Here is a 19,201-nt window from a genome sequence, read left to right on the forward strand (position 1 = left end):
CCAGCAGCAAGCTGTGAAAGGCGCTCCCTGTTATCCAGTTAATGACGAGTATGTTGAAGATACAGTGGCGCCTGTTTCGTCGCGAGGTTTCCATGAAGGTAAAAGCCAGATCTCCAATCAGCTGACTGCAGCATGACAGTGTGGGAGAATGCGAGGAATGTGCTGATCCCATGTTGCTCGCGCCCAGTAGAACAACAGTCCTATTGTTTTAAAGGCCTTTTAACATGCAAAAGATGAGAGCAAGAGCTTTCTGTGCAGATACCCAAAGTCAAGTCAGGTCCAGTCACACAGAACGTGTATTTATGCTTTCAATAAAAGAGAAAGCTGGTAAAGATAAATCACAACCATGGCACATCTGGGCTTACAATACACTTTCACACTCAGCCACTCACAGCATCAACAAGTGACCACAACAGGGTGATTTTCCCCCCAACATTACAGCCAAGTCAGATGTTGTCTTTTTGATTATTTCAGCTACCAGTTGCATTCACACTTTCACATCTTACTGATGGGAAATATTTTGTAAAACCTCATGCAGGAGCTGAGAAAACGGTCTCCATTTCTGAGGGATTATACAGCATGTTACCATCACAGGAAACTGGTCACACCCCAAACGTTCCATAATCGAGGCTCAGCATCAGTGTCAGCATCTCTACCTTCATACAAAACACTTACCTAAAATAACACCACTGCATGACAAACATGTTTATTCAGAACAGGGAAGTCAGATGAATATTTTGCCAAGCAGACTATACCTGTCAGCAAAAGTGTCATGAACAGAAGCTTTGTAATTTCCCTGTACACAAATTTTTAAAGGCCATGAAGCAAATCAATTTCAAATTTCAACTAAGGTAGTGTGCTGCCCCGCAGTGGTAGGAAGAAAGAATTGCAGCGGAAGAAAAAGAAGCAACACAGGACGCTGGACAGATTTATCAAGCATCCCTTTTATTAAGATCACCTGTTACAAAAAGAACAAAATCTTCAGTGTTAATGAACTTAGCAACAATATAGCGAGTGTTGATTACAGATGATATGGGACGCTTATTTCTAGAGTAGTTGCAGTAGGATTAAAAACCTCTAACACTGTTGACCTGGCCTTTCCACTTCTGCTTTCCACAGCCAGGGTCACAGACTCCCTCCTCTCTGGAGCTGCAGTACAGACTACAATTTGTCCATGCATCTCCATAGTTACAGTCACGTAGTGACCCTTCAGATATGCTGAGACCCCTTCTGATCTCCCTTCTCCCACCCAATACCGAGCCAAGGTATGCATGGAGCTATGAATTCATGAATACACAATGATGCACAGTTTGTGATAGTTTTCTGGTCAGGAGGCAAACAGATCAACAACATAGTGTATTTCAGCAGGTCCTAACTGGTACATTTAAACAAAACATGTATTTAAGTTAAGAAAAAAAAAAAAGAACTGAAAACCCAAAGTTTGTTTCGTCATGTTGGAAATTTGTATCACTGCCATCTCTTGACAAATAACTACTGCAGAATTCAAAAGGATTCAATGAAAAAATACAGGTGTTTTAAACAGAGGAATGGTCACCACGCAGTTTAATTATGCTGGATGTCATTTTTAAGTTTAGAATAAAAATTAACTGGCGATGCTGCTGAAGAAGAGGAATGTGCTGGGAGCAGAGTAGTGTGTTTTGGTACAGTGTCTGGAGTGCTTGGAATCAACAGTGACCTCTGCCTGCTCCCTCACGGCCAACAGTGAGACTGGGAGTGGTTTGCCAGCACCTCGACCAGACTCAGTTGGAGGCTGCCTACAGTACAGGTGAGGTGACGGAGGTTGGGGAAAGGGGGTGGCTGGGTGTGACAGTATGGTGCGACGGTGGTAGTGATGAGACCGAAGGTCGAAGGTGGTCTCTGAATTGCAGTCAGGATGGCTGCGTGGGGGTCTATCCTCCTCTCACTATACCTTGGGCAGATCTTTGTCAGCCTCCTGGAGGAAATCACAAGTGTAGAAAGTTCAGCCTTCACATTCAAACACACTGTTGCAAGTGGAAAGACAGGACTATGATTCTATAATGTTTTATTGGGCGGTAAGAGCAGTGCAGTGACCGGTCTTACCCCTTCCTGTCCCTTGGCGAGTTGCCGGCTGACGGCTTGTAGCAGCTGCTGCAATTCTCTGACTGTTTGGTTCAGTCCTGCAGTCATTTTCTCCTTTCTGTCAATCTCTTCCTGTCAGAGACAGAATTTCTGGTTTAGAGCGCAATTTAAGCACCTAATTACCATACAAGAAAAGACATACACCACCAACTGTTACAACACCCCAGACTCTTACTGTCTGTGACGTCAGACTGCTGTTCTCTATCAGGTTGTCAGCGTGGTCCGTCACTTTTGAGAGCTCCCCCTGGATCAGATCAAGAGACTGCTGGGCCTGGATAAAGGACCACAAAGTTCCACTTGTTAATAATATGACTTGGAATTGGACCCATATCAGCAGCAGTTATAAAATATAAATGAGCATGCTTACCTTATACAGGTCACCAGCCACCCTTTGCCTCTCGTTCTCTTCTGTCTCAAGCTTGGACAGAGTCTGAGTGAGCTGGGTTTTCAGCTGGAAACAAAACAGACACTCAGCACATGTTCTACAGCACATTAAAGCTTCCCAAGGACACCGGCAAATCCCATTTACAATTTAGCGTTGCATGTACACAAAGAGCATATATTCAGAGCCTCTTGCCAGCATTGCCTACATTAAAGTGCTCAACATTTGCATAGATTTAACAGTTTTTTCTTGTCCTACTTGAGCCATGCTCAAACCAAAAATAGCATTGTGTAGAAGAGTGCAAAGGGGCTGCGTTGGTGTGGGCATGTTGCTACAGGTACCGGTGAGAGGATGAATCACGACCCGGGAAGTCCAGTTTGAGCAATACATTCATGTTTTAAAGGCTTATCAGATACCATAACACAACACTCTATTATACTTTACAACTGGATTTTACAACTCTGGAAAGTTATCACCGCTGTAGTAATTCATTTCCAGTGCCTCCATGATTGCAAGATAAACAGTATAATTACGTCATTCACCTTACAATGTAGTGTGGACAGTGTGGCAATGTGTCGCAACAAAGGTTTGACGATCCTGGAGGCTACATCATCATAGTGCTATTGTTGGTCTGAACACAGCCAATATATTGTTAGAAGACTACTGACTGCTAACACTTCACAAAGACCACAGACAAATGCCCAGTGACATGGCAAGACAAAGACAATTAGACAAAACAGACAGATGAGGTTTGTAAGAAGGCTGAAGAGGGAATAACAGTGTGCAGTTCAAGGTGCTGAAGATGGACAAAATGTTTTTTCGGACTCTGCAGAATGAAGGCAAGTTGACCAGTAAGCCATTTGTTAGATGCCTGACACGGCAAAGTGAGACGAAGTGGAGTGCCAGTGTAGAGAAGGGTTAGTCTTGTAAGTATCACTGAGTGCAAAGGTGAGTCATCATTCTCAACCTCGGATTTTTGCTACTTTACAAAACAAATCACATTCTCAGCTCCTGAAAACGTGAGAAAATATTCTTGAAGTTAAAGGTTGAGTAAGCACATTCACTGAGGTTATGCATGATGACCCACAGTTGCAGAAGATGGAGAACCCCCGTCCTGTGGCAGTCAGTGCAGAGCCACTAGAGCGCAATAAGGGATAGGGTTTAAAAAGAGCTCTAGCTAGAGGGGGGGAGCAACGCTTACCAAATTCAGCTCCTCATTCTGTCTGATAGCCTCTGTATATGAGCCATCAAGTCTGGTCTGCAATTCAGTCAACAGATCTTTGAGCTGAAATTAAGTTTGAGATGATGCGTTTAACATCTGTGGGAGTCGGTCCAGGACAGCACTACTAGCACACAGTCTAGCCTACACAGTGATATGAGCTGATAGCTAGCAGAGCCGCATGGCGATAAATAAAGCACAGGATCCTGTTGTGCATGGCTGTAAATTACCAGTTAGTCTGTAAGTGGTGTATCCATGTCAATGCTAGAGCTGGCTGTGTTGTGTGGATTTCATATTACCCAAATAAAAAGAGTACAGGATGTCACAAAAACATAAAACCTTCATGAGCATGAAAGTGACACACAATAGAGCCCATTATTTTGCCACAGGAGACGCTATGACATGACTGAGGATCACAAGACCGGATGAAGTCCCTGTTTCTGCTCACCTCTCTGACTTCTGTCACATAGGTGGCACTCTCACGCTCTGCCCTCTCCAACTCAGACTCCAAGTGCTGCTTTTCTCTTCTCATCTACAGAGCACAACAGAGATACACTTACGACTGAGACAAACACAAGGTAAAATGGCAGAATGTTTGATGTTTGAACTACAATAAGTCTCAGAAGAAATATGAGTGTTTTAGTTTGAGATGTTTGTTTCAAGAGGACTGACATTTTCCAACTCTGCTCCATCAGTTAGTCTCTCAATCTCTTGCTCCAGAGCTGTGACTTTCTGGCTCATCTAAGGTAAGAGACAGAGGAATGATGCAATGAAAAGCACACATGGTGAAATAATATATCACATCAGTGATTTGGTATTCAATACGGAGAGTCATTTCCTGCTGAGGCTGAACACAAACCTCTCTGAGTTCTCCCTGCGATAGCTCCAGCTTCACCTTCCAGCGAGACTCCTCCTGCTCCACGCTGCTCTGGAGGCGCTGCAGGATGCCCTCCTGTGGATGCAGCAGGAATGACAGCTCAGTTTGGCAAGAAGTGCCACCATGGAGCCACAAATGTTAAAATAAAGAACCTCATCTCACCGTCTCTGCCAAAACTTTCTTGTACGTCTCACAGTCTTTCTGGAAAATCCTTTGGGTTTCCTCAGCTTCTTTCAGCTTCTCAGCCAGTCCCTAGCAAGAGAGAGAGAAGTATTTGTTGCTAAAGATACCGTCAGTTTAAGGAAAGATGTTCAAATGTACATTTTCCCCCACTTTATTTACCGTAGAGTCCCCTGATGCAGGGGTGGATTGTGCAGCCGAGCTTTCAGCTACTGCCCTCTCAAATCTGTGGAGCCACTCCTGATGGTTCTAGTAGAGAGAGAAGTGAAACATCACGACACAGGAGGAGAAGTGCGACAAAGTAAGAATGGCATTCAAACATGGAGGTAAAAATCTAATATTATCCATACCTGCTCACTAGGCAGAGGCACATGGGGCAGAAGTCTGTGCAGAACTTCTCGACACTCAGCCTGAGACACTGCCAGTGCGGTCTGGTTCTCCTGTGAGGCGATGGTAGGGGGCAAAGAGGAAAAAGACAAAGAGAGAGGAGAGGGGATTGAGCTCAGACTGTTCAAATAGTTCAGTCACTGCGAAGACAAGGTCCAGTGGTCATCAGAGCAGATATGACCACCACCTTTCCTTCTTCCTCATCCTACTCTCCATTGTCATAAAGTCATCCATCGAGCCGCTCCAATCAATTTCACAGGAATGATTCATTTAACATAATCTTAAATTATTATCTTAAGAACCTGAGGATAAACGCTCGCTCCTACTTCCAATTACCCTGAGAAAACATCTTTCAAACAGGCCACACCTACACCAAGTGTCAGCAACCTCAGATTCAGAGCACATCACATGCTTCAGTCCTCCTGCAACCACAAATACATCAATCTGTTTTCATGAAAATGTACAAAGTACCTTGAAACTCTTCAATAGATAAAAAAGGTAGCTATCAGTCCACCCACAATAGGCTAGCATCATGCACTGTCACTCTGAGGCCTGAAGGGAGAACGTATGCCAAGCACTAGCCAGCTGGCATTCTAACCACTATTCACATTAACACACTGTGTCACAAGGCAGCTCTGAGACGAGTGTAGAGTTGAATACAACCGGCATGCAATGACAGTACACAACAGCTGCCAAGGAGCTCCCTGGCTCAGCTCTGAAAAGGTGCTTTCTACTGTACTCAGATGGCAGAAGAGCAGCTGCTGCACTGATGGGTCAGCATGTACCCTTCCCCTGATGTAGGGGGAGGACACACACGTCACTGTAACTGTTAATAGACCAGCTATCTGGTAGCCCACTCTATGTCTACACCAAGGGACCTGAAGCTACAAGTAATACTGTGGATTTACATTTAGTTACACTTGTTCGTCCTGATGGAGAACAAAAGACATTTCAGATGCGAGTACAGGGAAGAAACATAAGGGCACTGTTGTGTATTCATTGAAGGTTTTGAATGATCACACTTCCTTTAAAAGTGATAACTGCATTAAAATTGAAGTGAATTAAACAGATTTTCATTGACTGATTAACTGGTGATATTGACAGTACAGATGTCACAAGACAGAATGGGGGAAAACATGCTAGAATGAGTCACATGACAGAAAGACAGGAAGCTGTAAAATGATTGCCATGAATCTCAATCTAATGACATCTAGTGAAATAAATTCTGGGTCACTGCACACTCATTTCCAAGCATCAGCCTGAGCTTTGGGCATGGAGTAATCTTTTATATTTCAGAGCTGAAAGCAAAAACATATCCGCTAAAAGTTAATAAAGTCTGGAGATTCCCGAGGGGAGTAGTAGTTCAACAGCTCCACACACAGCCAATTGAAAACTTGAGGCCAAACAACAGAGGGGAGGGGCGAGAGTGAGGTAAATGAGTATGCAGCTTTGTTATGGAAGATGGTGGAAAAGAAATCTCACTGGGTCAATTATGGCAAAAAAGAAAAACCAACAGCATTTTGGGGGGGATGCATCAGATTGGAACTAGAGTGAAGCAGACTGAGGTGGGGGTGTCGAACCTTGACAGCTTTGCTGAGTTTCCCTTGAAGCATGGACTCGGTGGCTGACAGAGCTTCCATTGCACTCCAGTTTTTCTCCCGAAGCTCCTGTTTTGGTCAGTTCCAGAGAGATACTACTTTCAGTTCAGCCTCAGGGAAAATGCATTCAGTGACCCTCAAATAAAGACTGGTTGAGTAACAGAACAAACCGAACGCATTTCTCATTTTAAAATTACTACACTCTGCTTTTCACCCATGCTCCAACCGCTAAATATAAGTATGAACAAATAGCCTCGAGAGTCCCAGTCTCGCACCTCGTGTGGGTAAAAGCAACATGCACAGTACGATGCTAGATATGTATAGTAACAATGTTCTGCAAGTACTTTCTATTCAAATTAAAAGGTAAAAATGTCTAGAGATTATTTCAGCAGAAACAAAAATTAAGAAAAGGTCCACAGAAACATATCAAATCAAATATGCCTCTCTTGAAAATAAAAGGTAGGCGAGTTTCTAAAGCTCTGAATCACCCACAAGCACAGACAAGCTAGCTGAAACAGTCAGGGCCAACGGCAAGCATAACAAGAGTAGGCTGGAAGCCCTGTTATGCAATGCTCAGCTTAAGCAATCCAAATCAAAATAGACATCTGTGCTGATGTGTATGATCATTGTTGAGAACACCACCTTCGCTAAAGAAAGCTTTCTATGTGGTTTAAAATCGCTTTTAAAAAGAACAAAAGGCAAAACGAGTGAGACTAAGTGGCAGCGGACAACAGGAAGTATGGATGTATGCAGTGTGCAACTCCAGTGTGAGGGGAGTGTGTTGGGGTACCGCACAAAAGGAGGGGGGGGTATGTCTCGCAGGGCTTTAGACCAGAGCAGTTACTGGTGTTACATGGCTCAGATCATCTCTGTAGGAAACCTACGTTGTTCTTCTTTCTATGAAGCTCCAGGGAGTCTCTCAGCTCAGCCAGCTCACCCTGCAGATCTGAGACCTGCTTCTCCTTCTCTGACAGCCTGATAGACAACAACATAACCACTCATTATGAACATTATTATGTACTTAAGCTATGTAGTAAAAGAATGCATGTGAAAAATGTTTCAATGCAATGATAAAATGTTATCATGGGGCATGCAACATTACTCACGCTGTAAGAAGCTCTGGGCTTGGCACTGCTGTGTGGGACTGCTATTTGAAGAGAGGAAAAAGACTCAATGAATGACAGTTGTATCTCTTATGACCCTCATAACAAAGACAGAACGATCAAATTTAAGAACAATGGTAAAATCTTTTATAGCTGGACAAATCTTCCTAATTCCAAACCATAACCACACAGCCATTTTTTGAGATTGTTCCTCACCTGTTGATGTATCTGCTCCATCTTCTCACTCAGCTCATTAGTCCTTGCCTCCAGCTCAGCCTGCAGCATCTGGATCTCCTGGTCCTTCTCTGCTAGCCTGCGGGTCAGATGTGCTCAGCTTTAGTCTGATTTGTAAAGGGCTACTCTGGAGGTGTGTGTGTGTCTGTGTATGAGGGGTGGTGAACTTACTGAGCCTGGAGTTCTTGGACCTGGGCACCACAACTGGTCAGCTCTTCTGGTGTCTCCGTTTGTCTCAGCTGCTCCATCTCTGCCTGCAGTGCAGCCAACTGCTGCTCCAGAGCCTGCGAGACAAAAAAAAAACTGCTTCAGACAAGAGCTCAAACTAGGACAATACAACATGAACAATAGAAGGAGCAGCATTTGAAATATGCAAACCCCGTATTTCATTGACGCACACACCTCAACTGTCTTCTCTCTGACGGAGCTGCTGTCTTGTGCCGCCTGTAGACTCGCCTCCATTGATTTTAGCGTCACATCCTTCTCTTGGATCCTATAAAGCAAAATGAAACAAGGGTTCATCATTCAGAATCTGCTGATGTTTCCATCTATAATGATATCCACGACAAGAGGACATTTAACAATTGCAAGCACAAATCAGATGTTAAAAGACTTCATTATCTGGGGTGTGTCTAGGGAGGAATTAGATTTGATAAGCTTACAGTAGAGTAAGTAGTAGCCTTTGGTTTCATAACATGTAATTATGACTTGCATCAGCTACTCTTCCTCTCTGGCTGATGAGTCTTTGTGTGTTGTGGACCGGGGTGGGCGAACATAAGACTTTGTACAGCTACACTGTCATGATCCCTAAATACCGAAGTCAACTTGATTGATCTTACTTGCTCTGGAGTTCTTCCACTGTCGACTCTGATGATGCCTGTGATTAGGGAGACAAGAGAAGACCATTCAAAATAAATAAATACAGAATAAGGGGGAAAAAAACTTCAATAAGTCATTTTAGACAAATCACCTGTTCTGCTGTCTTTCTCTTAACGGCCTCCATTTCTTGTTTTAGTGCCTCGTTCTCTTCTCTTAGAGCCTGCATCAGGGAAAATACAAGTTTCTTTTGCTCATTAGGGATTGTGATTACAAGGCAAACAGCAAAATGCAGAGTCACCTAAAGCATGCTGATGTCAGTTAAATGTGGGTGTGTGTGAGGCAGCATGTTTTCAGTTGTTTCTTGAGGCCGTCCCTTCCTAAACAAGAGAAAACAGTCACCTTCAGCTCTTCCTCCTTGTTGGCCACCTCAATCAGCCCCTTCTCCAGCAGGCCCTCTACGGTTTTCATGTTCTCCTCCTTCTCCCGGACACTGGGTAGGAAGCAATGTTTTATAAGGTCATTCAGTTAATGATTATGGCTTATTAGCTTTATGGACAAAGCAAGCCTAACCAGTTGATGTATTCAAACTATGTTCCAATGCACACACCTCATCTGGAACTGGTCCAAAGCCAGTTGGGAGGCAGTCTGCGTGGGGAGAGCAAATAGAGAGAGAGGGTGTGTCAAACAGAAGAACCCAAACACGTAGGCCTCTTTTAAATGTGGAAAAAACAGTCAAGGTATGTAGCTCACCTGATCAGAAATCTGTGCCTGCAGATTCTGAATCTCTGCCTTCAGTGACATGTTGTCATTGTGCAAGGCCTGCAGAGGAAAAGACAAGAGGCAGGAAAGAGATGACATCACTTATTGTGCCAAGACAATACAGGTTCTGAAAGACAGCAATAGTTTGAACAATGACATAGCACTATCTGAAACCAAAATATCTGAAAATGTGAACCCACGTGCCCTTTTTCTGGCAGGGCGGGTGTACATCGTCTTCAATCCATATTCCCTCTCAACACAATGAGAGGACTAGAACATGTTCACCAAATTCCTGCAGACTAATGAACCGATGCAATGTTAGTGTAAGAATCTGTAGATGAAGCGCTCTTGTGACTATACCTGCATGTTAGTCTCTCGACAGGCCCCGCTGCTCCTCTCAGCATTTAGAGAATCCTCCAGACTCTTCCTCTGCAACTCCTTCTCAGCCAATCTGAACAGAACAGGGGAAGAGTAGGGAGAGCACATGAAAACATGGCTCAACAGTATCACTTTGTATGTATCAGTATGTCTGAAAAGGTAAAAAGAAAAAAACTCACAGCTTCTGTATCTCCTCAATATGGGAGACATGGGCGGCCTAAATGAGAAGAGAAGAAATCCTATTATCCTACATACATGTATGCAGGTGGGAATCGTATTCTGACCAAACACAGGCAAATCAGGTTGACAAATATACCTGTGAAGAGATCTGGGCCTGCATGCTCTCATTCTGGACCTGAAGACCTTTGTTTTCATTCACTAGTTCCTGTTAAACATAGACTGTATTAGCGTATACAAAAGTGGTTGTGTTGCTCTGCTTCACTCTGCATCTCAATGTGGAATCAACACTTCAGAGCACTAAAATGCATTTCAAGAATCCATCAGTGTAAATGCAATGTGACAGCTCAACTGACAAACCTCCGCATAATCTCATATAGCGAATCAAGCAGAGATGTAATATAAAATGGATTTTGTGTATGTGATATTGTGGTGGCTCACCTGAACCCGGGTCTGCATTGAGTCATCAGGCACACTGTGCTGGGACATCTCCATAAGCTCCATCACTCTCTGCTCCAGCCGCTCCTTGGAGACCATGGCTTCAGTCAGGCTGCCGTGGAGGGTCTGGATCTCCTTGTTCTTGTTGTTCATCTCTGTCTCCACTGCCAACATCTGGTTGTGGAGCTCTGCGCACACACACACACACACATACATATATATTCAGTTGCTGAATGTAACCTGAAGATTCACTTTGACGTAGCGGAAGCAACAAGTAAAGGATCAAATTTTCAGTGTGACATTATATTTTATCACCTTTCTTTGAGGCCTGAAGTTGTTCTCTCTCAGCATTGACATTGTGGAGGAAGTTCTGCAGTTCTTCCCATCGTCGCTTGGCATCCTGCAGTTGGGCCTGGAGATGGAGAGATGTATCCAATTGTTTTTATCCAATGTAACACTTTTCTCCTTCACTTTTCACTCTTTTTCCTCAAGAATTCAAATATAGTTCTGGATCTGTCAAACTAAGTTAGTGGATCTTGTGGACTTTGTTTCCTTGATTTTATGAGCGTGTGTGATAAAGAAAACCGGGTATTCTGTCATGAAAAGACAGGAAAGGCTGATCTGGGTGTCTAGCAGGAAAGTGTTGTTTATACACAACACAAAGCCTCAAACATTCCAGCTTCCAAAGCCAACACAATCCTCCCAACCCAGGTTCTATTTCCCACACCCCTCCCCAGGACTTCCACTACAACCTCCTTCCATTTCCCCCGATAGTGCTGCCACACCCGCTAACCAGATTTAAAGCTGTGCGGCACGGCCAAGGTTTTGTACAACTCAGTTCGTTTTTGTCTCGGCTGGGGGAAACTGAAGCACAGGCTAAATCAACACATTGTGCATCTGGATTAGTGTACCTCCAGCTGGGACACGTTCTGCTTGTAGCTGACCTCCAGTGACTTCCTCTGGTGCTCCTCCTGCTGCAGCTTGCTGTTGTTTTCTCCCAGCTCTTTCATCAGAACAGCGTACTCAGAACGCAGCTTGTTCAGCTCTGCTGAATTCCTATCAAGGAACACACGCAAACAAGCACAAATGAAAATGTGAAAATGGTTGATGGGGCATTATTGTGGGATTTTGTTGATGAATCAAACTACAAATAGCCTGTATGGGGCATTTCACATTATGTAACTGTGCATGCAGATGAATGTGAGCAGCATAGGCAGAAGAAATGAAGGATAATGTTGAGAGGAAGTCTAAACTTGTATGTGAACTAATATGAATTGGATCACTACGACTGTTTCGCCAAGCTGAGCAGATGAGACATGTATGAAGCTCAAGAGAGCATGACCAGTTGGGTCTTATCTATTGTAGTGTAACACTGACTTGCTCTCCATCTGGTTGGTGGCAGAGCTGACCGCGTCCCTCAGGATGCCGTTCTCCTGCTGCAGTCGAGTGATCTGGCTTTCCAGCTGCTCCCTCACCTGCTGGAACTGCACATAAACAAAAGGATTCAGTGTCGATGCAGCCTGGAGAAGAATGCCAAAAGCTCTGGGTTCCTTCACATTTTTCCCACACTATTGGTGATATAGAGTGTTGTGTAATATAATATAATAACAAGTGAATTCATCTCCATATTTCTGCAAACAATCAAAGCCCTCACCTTTATCTGCATGGTCTGGAGCTCCTGGTAGCTGCCCTGTGCTTTGCCCTGCATGCTCCCCAATTCTTTCTCCATGGCTGCACGTTGCTCTCTCATCACTGCCTCCACCCGGCCCGTCTTTTGCTTCTCCACCTGAAGCTCCTAAAGCACAGAGGCAAGAGGGCATATGAAGGTCTTTGCTAAAACAAATGGAATTATTCCTGCCATATAAAGAATGCACTGGGAATAAATCATAAATCATATTGTGTGATTCATGGAGTAGAACATGGAGATCTAGACCTGGCTGAGCTGTTTCACTTTGTCCTTGGCAATGGAGGCCTCCTCCTGCAGAGTTGTGAGAAGTCTCTCTCGCTCCTGTGCAGCTGGGTCAGGCCTAGCCGCAGACTGGTGGTGAGACACATAACGTTAAAAAAGCGGGAATAGTAAGTCCAACTACAAATACCAGGTCTCCTGCCAAATGCAAATGGCGTGAAATGTCACTTGTCAAGAACACCTAATTCAAATGTATCACTTATTAATCTCTCACTTTGTGCCAGGCATCCAAGGCATTAGGGCTCTTCTCTCTGAGGAGAGCCATCACACTGACAGCCTCTGCTTCTGACAGAGCCAGGCTGGACAGACCAGACAGCAGCTCCTTCAGCTTCACCTCCGTGTTCTCTGTTAAAACACACAAGACGGGATGCAATTTAGCACGTTATTATATGGCTGGACAGTAGATGTGGGACAGAAAAAAAACCTTTTTTTCCCCCCTCCAACCTTTGTCAGTCTCATTCTTCTGTTTCTTGCCACTCCCTTTGGATGGTACGTCATCGTTATGGGCTGCCTGGTGGTTGGCAGAAGCTGCCGAGTCAGCCAGAACATGGGCTTCATCTACTGGATTTGGAGATTACAAGTTCAGGATTTGGTTTGAGCACATGTCCAGGTATGAAACAAAAACAGATATATTTTGTGTGTAGGACTATTGTATCATCATTACCAGGCTCGGCCTTCTGCTTCTTGGAAGAGTTCTTCTTCTTGCCACTGGTAGCACTTGGGGCTGCACCGTCCAGAACTTTGGTTTCAGCCACAATGGGAGCCTCCTTCTTGACTGGAGCTGGAGCCGGAGCCTGCTCTGCTTTAGCCTCTGGCTGCTGTTCATCCACTGGAAAAGGACAGGTAACGGAAGAATACTGTCAATCTCTGCCAGTCTACCTTGAGACTGATGATAGAGGATATTTAATTATCATTACAGCTATTGAGGATGTGACAACCAAGGCTAACTTCTCATCTCACATTTTTCTACCAATTCCCACAATAACTTAGGAGGAGTTTATTGAATGAAAGAGTTAGCAATTTCCATGTTTTCCAAGAAAACTAAGTGACACTCCCAAATGTAACTGTACTTTTGGCTACTCACCAGGCTCTGCTTTTTGTTTCTTCTTCTCCTTCTTCTTCCCAGAGACCTGGGGAGGTGTCTGAGCCTGAACAGGAGCCTGAGCGGCTTGGACCTGGACCTGAACCTCAAGCTGGGGAGAGGGAGGGCTGGACTGTTTGCTTGCAGCCAAAGGTGCCTCTGACTTGCGACTGACCGGCTTTGAGCCGTTCACTTCTGGCTCCTCAGAAGAGGGAGCTGTAGCTGCAGCAGCAGCTGCAGCAGCAGCAGCAGCAGCAGCTGCAGCGGCGGCCTTGGCGGCCTTTTTCTCCTTCTTCTTTCTCTCCCTCAGACCGACAGGAGCCTCCGGTGACACTGAAACAGGCACATAGGGAGTAGGTGTAGGTGGAGCAGGATCTGGTGTGGCCACCGGTGCAGGTTCCTCCTCTACCTCCAGGATGGAGCTGTTAGCACCATCAGCCACATCAAAATCCTGAAGGTCCTCTTCCGACTCTCCTCCACCTCCGCCGCCTCCGCCACCTCCAACGCCTCCCCCGCTGGCACTCTCCTTCTTCTTGCTCTTCTTCTTTTCATTCTTCTTACGGGTGTCTGGCTTGGACGGTGGTACCTTGAGGTCGCGTTTCTGCCTGGCCAGCACCTCATCATAGGAGGTTTCCTTCATGAAGAGCCAGAAGAAGAGGAACATGAGGGCGATGACCAGGGAAGGGGCCAGGATAAGCAGGTACTGAGAGTCGTAGATATCCACCGCCATTCTTAAGAGGAGGAGAAAGACACAAGAATAAAAACTGTTTAATTTAGGCCACTTGGTCACAGCAGACCCTCTCCATTCCACATCATGATATGCACCTGCCAATATTTACACATACTGTATGTATGACATTATGGCAACAGATTTCTACCAACAAAGGCTGCAAAGGAGGTGTTAGTACATCAATAGTGCTGAGAGGGTGTAAGTGAGAGGACTCTCACTCACACCCTGTCCTCTCTTAGTGATATGATCCAATTAGATAACACTACCCCTGCTACACAGCTTAACATCCTCACTACCTTTTTATAAGTTCATAGAGAATAAGGCCTACTAGAAACATGGCTTGTCAAGAGATAGAAAAAAAATTATTTGAGGAGAATAAAAGCCATCAGCTTCACTCACATTGGCTTAAAGGGGGGACAAAATAGGTCAAGAACATCAGAGAGACAACTAGGCAAGAAAGAAGATGGCTCACTGTCTCATTTAGTCACTTCCCTCGTTCAGCCCCCACAAGGAAGACATGGTGGTATTCTAAACTCATATCAGGATGGATTTGCAAGAGGCAAAAATACACCCCGCATGCAAGTGTCACCCGCTGAGGTCTGCTGCAGCTGCAGTTTGGCCCCTGCCTGCTTCAAGCCGAGGGAGAAGAGGTTTCTCTTCCATCAGAGGCAAAGTTTACAGAGTCAAGAGGTCCTGAGACTTCATCTTAGCATCTGCCAAAGATATTCTTAGGAACTATGTGTTGTCTCCTCAAGGCTATGAAGTAAAAATGAACTGGGGTGGAATCAATGCACATAGAGCAGTAATAATTTGAGTCACAACACATTTCATTGCTCACTAGAAGCCACTAAAACCAAACCAACTATAAGCATTATTGTCATTTCTTGGAATAAATGACACAGAAGAAATGCCTGCATGATGGCAGTTAAAATGAGGTGGACTTATTTGTCATAGCAACAGTTACTCATATATTTTACACATGAATATCAATTAATGCAGTTTCTCAGCCAATTTATCTGATTAGTCAAAGAAATGTTTCAACACTGTAGGCAGTCATTCCCGATTTTCCTCTTTTTAGAATCAGAAATACTTTGATTGATTTCTAACTTTTTTTTAATTAAATACAGCCCATATAGTTTTTCTGTTTAATCAACCTGACTACACCCTAAATGTGACAATCACTGATGTGGTGCTGCAATTTTGGAAGCGACAGAGTCAATAATAGTGCCAACAATGCTGACTAAATAAATAGCACTCTTTTCAAACATTGGAAAATATGTCTCGCAAACCAACACACAGCGATGCAGCAGCATTGTGTGTCAACAGTACAGAGCGGCACTAATGGTGAGTCACCTGACATGCAGAACAATCCCATCCTATACCCAAGATCTGTTGCAGTAATATAGCGTAGGAGTCAGCGTCGTAGAGCAGACCTCTTTAGTAATTTGGATTAAGCAGATTACCCATGATAATACATTTAAGAATAACTTTCCACTGCAGGGCTTCCTGAGGACTTGCAGGCGACGTCTTATAGTGTAATGTTGACCCTGTTTCACTCCCACTTCGAAAACCTCTTATTACATCTTCCACAATACACATAAAATGTACCAGACCTGATATAATGATCAATATCTAATCATATTCTGAAGCATTATTTTACCTTTCAAACACCAAACGTTTCCTCTGAGCATAAACTAAACAACATATTATATAACATTTTTGAAACTATTTCTTAACAGTTTATTACATAACATTTTTTGAAGAGCTTTGACTCTGATGAACACATCCGATTGGCTGATCTTACTAGAAATCTTTGCCTTACACATTCAACACCTATCCACTTCAGTTCCTCTGATGTGTTTCTATGGCATCTGTGTCAAAGACCATGCATTCCTCCACACGAGCTACAGCTGGGGGCAAACTCGTAAAAAAATATGTTGTTGAAATGGCTGTTGGTTTAGAGAGCACTGTGCAAACTCAGCACACAGAATCGTAACCCATATCACGATTTGAAAATATTAGCTTTTACTTGAGAGTTTGTTATTCTTACTTGTCTCCTGTATAGTATTCTTACCTGTGTGGCCTCATTGGAAGATTCGTCATTCATGATGGACAGCAACATACCAGTACAGAAACCCAACACTAAAGGTTAATAAACAGCATGCAAAGACCAAAAAGCCTTCAGGGGCCTGGAGAACCGTCTAAAAACATGGACATGAACTACCTAGGCCGCTTTTCAAGGTTTATAGAATAAGACCAAAGACGTAAAGAAGCTGTAGTACAGTGTGTACTACATACACACCATGGGTAAACTGGGTCACAAGGTTTTAACTCATAACTTCGAGTGGCAATGTCACATATATTGTATGTTTTAGGAAACTTGCGTTTCAGAGAAAATGAAACTGTGATATAACTCTTTGAGCAACATTGCTTCTTGGCATATCAAGTATGGGTGGAGTAAGAGGTGTAAAAGTTTGAGGCCTGCTTGCTTTCTTTTAGTCCCAGGCCTCAGAGTGGAAGGTGCATGAGTTTCCTTATGCAGCCTGAGCCTTGTCCCAGCATCAAAATGAGCCCGGAGGACAAAGCCCTCTCGGGCTGTTGGCTCCCCGGAATCTAGCCACTTGGCTGGCCAGGCCTCCTGATTTGGCAGGACTGGACAGAGAGGGAACTCCTGATAACTATCGGGCCCAAAAAGCAGGGCAGACAGTACTTGAAAACCAGGCCATGCAGCACTCTACGCTTAACATCTTTAAGATGGCAACAATTGACTAAAGAGCACATCAATGGTCCAGTAAAAAGAAAGACACTTGGAGCTATTCAAGTGAACAACTTCTGTAGTGTATATATATATATATATATATATATATATATATATATATATATAATACACATAGAACACACGTGTAATATACAACATGAACATCAAATATAAGCAGTGTTTTCCTGGCTAAACTAAACCTGCAGTTTGTGAAACAGCTGAGTAACAAATTACAATTCCACACACAAATGAAGAAAAAGCTATTAAAGCTACACTGGCAGTCATTCTATCCTCTTGTATTAATACTGGAACAGCTTTCAGATTATAGAGTTGCATTTTCTCTCCAGTGAGAGTACCATTTACCCAGAAAGTTTCAGTGATTGCAGGTAATTAAAAATAATCCAGTTTAAAGTGATAGGTAGGACTATTGGAAGATGGTTCTGTCTGAATAGTTAAGTTGTAATGATAATAAACTAATAAAACAAGTAGCAAAGTACACAGTAGGGCATCTGGTTATGGTGGAAAACATTAACCTAACCCTGGCTGTAACAAGGAAACTTGAGAGCATGGTACATATTGAATCAAAGAGACCACAACGCCCTAGATAGGAGCTTAACAGATAGAGCTCAAGGAAACTGGCAAAGATGCCAAAAAGACAGATATGACACCATGCCACAAGAGAGGAGAAGCTCAGGGACATCTTTATGGACTCAGAGCCAAAGTTTGTCATAGTGTGGCCTCTCCAAGGATCTCCAGAAACGTACTTTAGTTCACTTATCCTTAAAAGTAGGTTTAACAAATTAAACTAGGTAGATCTAGAAGTCATCAGGACACAGTGCGACAGTTATACATAGTAATGTCTTTAGTCACCACCTTATTGCAGATGTAGTATGGTTGCCAACACAAGTGTCGTTCATTTTAAGTACCAGTCATAAGTTACAACACCTGGACTTGTCTTTGAGGTAGGGTGATATCCTGCAAGCCACCTCACCATTCAACCAGAGCACTTCACTATGGTTGAGTACCAAATGTCCCAGCATGCTAGGTCATGTCTAATCATCGGCCTTGTGCAGACTGCTGAACCAAGATACGTAGGTAATGGCAGCTGCTCCTACACCAAGAAAAGGCTGCGTGTGGATACAGAAAAAGCAGAACTGATCTAGCGTTAATCGTTCTTGCTAAGTTAGCCCAGCTAGCTCCTAAGTCACACGGTAACATCAAATGAGCCACGAAAGAGAGAGAGAATAGGCACACATGTCGACGACCAGCTGACTTCACCAACATGACTCGCAAAAAAAGTGTTTATTTAAAACGTGGAGGCTCAATCGTGGCCTGGACATGGCTACAAGTAGTTGCTATAGTAGTTAAATCCATACAGGAAAAGGCTTCTCGCCACTCAAGTTCGTCTGGAGCTCAGCACTATGAATGAGCTAGCTAACATAAACGCTAGCCAACTAACGTGAGCCAGGTACTAACGTTAGCCGGCCAATCCAATTATTAGTACAGTGGAAGTCCTCAGCCATAAAACTGACAAGCTCAAATGTTAACAGAAACACCCAAGTTTGTTTCTCTTTCGCAAACACTCAGCCCGTCTGGAGGCGTGGACATCTGCCCCCACGGGCCTCGTCTTGCTGGTGACCCAGCCTCCCTCTCTCCTGAAATCTCTGACCCGGTCTGCTGCTTCATTCTTCCGTTCAGGTCCTGAGGGCCGTTCCCAGGCCTGGGTAACGTAAAGAGCTTAGCTACGCTAAGGCCGGGACGAGCGGCTTTTTGACAAGAAATAAACATAATGTCGCCGAAAACAGCCGCTCACAGCATACCTGTAGCTTCAGTTTGCTGTTCCTTTAGCAAGTGGTGAAATGGCGTTGTTCTGCGTTGACTCTGGCAGACTCCTGACTTCCCGGGGCAGCTCCAGCCTGGCTTTCTTCTGCGCTATCCGTCAGACTATCTCCTGTTTCTGGTTCGCGGGGGCGGGTCATAGGCAGGCTGCTCGG

The 19,201-nt window shown here is 44.1% G+C and overlaps 1 protein-coding gene across 1 annotated transcript; it reads right to left on the bottom strand.

Annotated features, from left to right (window-relative positions):
• Positions 1 to 924: 924 nt before the first annotated feature.
• ktn1 (kinectin 1) lies at positions 925 to 19,140 on the bottom strand. The gene is made up of 35 exons (XM_070920053.1): positions 19,028 to 19,140; positions 13,723 to 14,450; positions 13,303 to 13,467; positions 13,083 to 13,199; positions 12,853 to 12,983; positions 12,606 to 12,710; positions 12,327 to 12,467; positions 12,050 to 12,156; positions 11,584 to 11,728; positions 10,988 to 11,084; positions 10,676 to 10,860; positions 10,374 to 10,442; positions 10,237 to 10,274; positions 10,040 to 10,130; positions 9,671 to 9,739; positions 9,528 to 9,565; positions 9,320 to 9,410; positions 9,072 to 9,140; positions 8,941 to 8,978; positions 8,504 to 8,594; positions 8,273 to 8,385; positions 8,084 to 8,180; positions 7,871 to 7,911; positions 7,649 to 7,739; positions 5,130 to 5,219; positions 4,942 to 5,028; positions 4,762 to 4,851; positions 4,582 to 4,674; positions 4,395 to 4,463; positions 4,171 to 4,254; positions 3,705 to 3,788; positions 2,489 to 2,572; positions 2,297 to 2,392; positions 2,083 to 2,193; positions 925 to 1,954 (listed from the first exon to the last, which is right to left on the bottom strand). Exons 2-35 carry the CDS (start codon positions 14,447 to 14,449, stop codon positions 1,925 to 1,927), a joined length of 3,774 nt encoding a protein of 1,257 aa, XP_070776154.1. The 5' UTR covers position 14,450; positions 19,028 to 19,140; the 3' UTR covers positions 925 to 1,924.
• Between the last annotated feature and the right edge of the window lie 61 nt (positions 19,141 to 19,201).

The sequence above is a fragment of the Enoplosus armatus genome, chromosome 15, assembly GCF_043641665.1.
Source record: "Enoplosus armatus isolate fEnoArm2 chromosome 15, fEnoArm2.hap1, whole genome shotgun sequence".
In the NCBI taxonomy this organism is placed as follows: domain Eukaryota; kingdom Metazoa; phylum Chordata; class Actinopteri; order Centrarchiformes; family Enoplosidae; genus Enoplosus; species Enoplosus armatus.

Excerpts from the sequence above, each read along its gene's own strand:
- ktn1 (XM_070920053.1), bottom strand. The coding sequence starts at position 14,449 with ATGGCGGTGGATATCTACGACTCTCAGTACCTGCTTATCCTGGCCCCT. Across the intron at positions 7,912-8,083 it reads TGGAGCAGATACATCAACAG|CAGTCCCACACAGCAGTGCC; the intron begins GTGAGGAACAAT and ends CTCTTCAAATAG. Across the intron at positions 4,852-4,941 it reads CTGCATCAGGGGACTCTACG|GGACTGGCTGAGAAGCTGAA; the intron begins GTAAATAAAGTG and ends CTCTCTTGCTAG.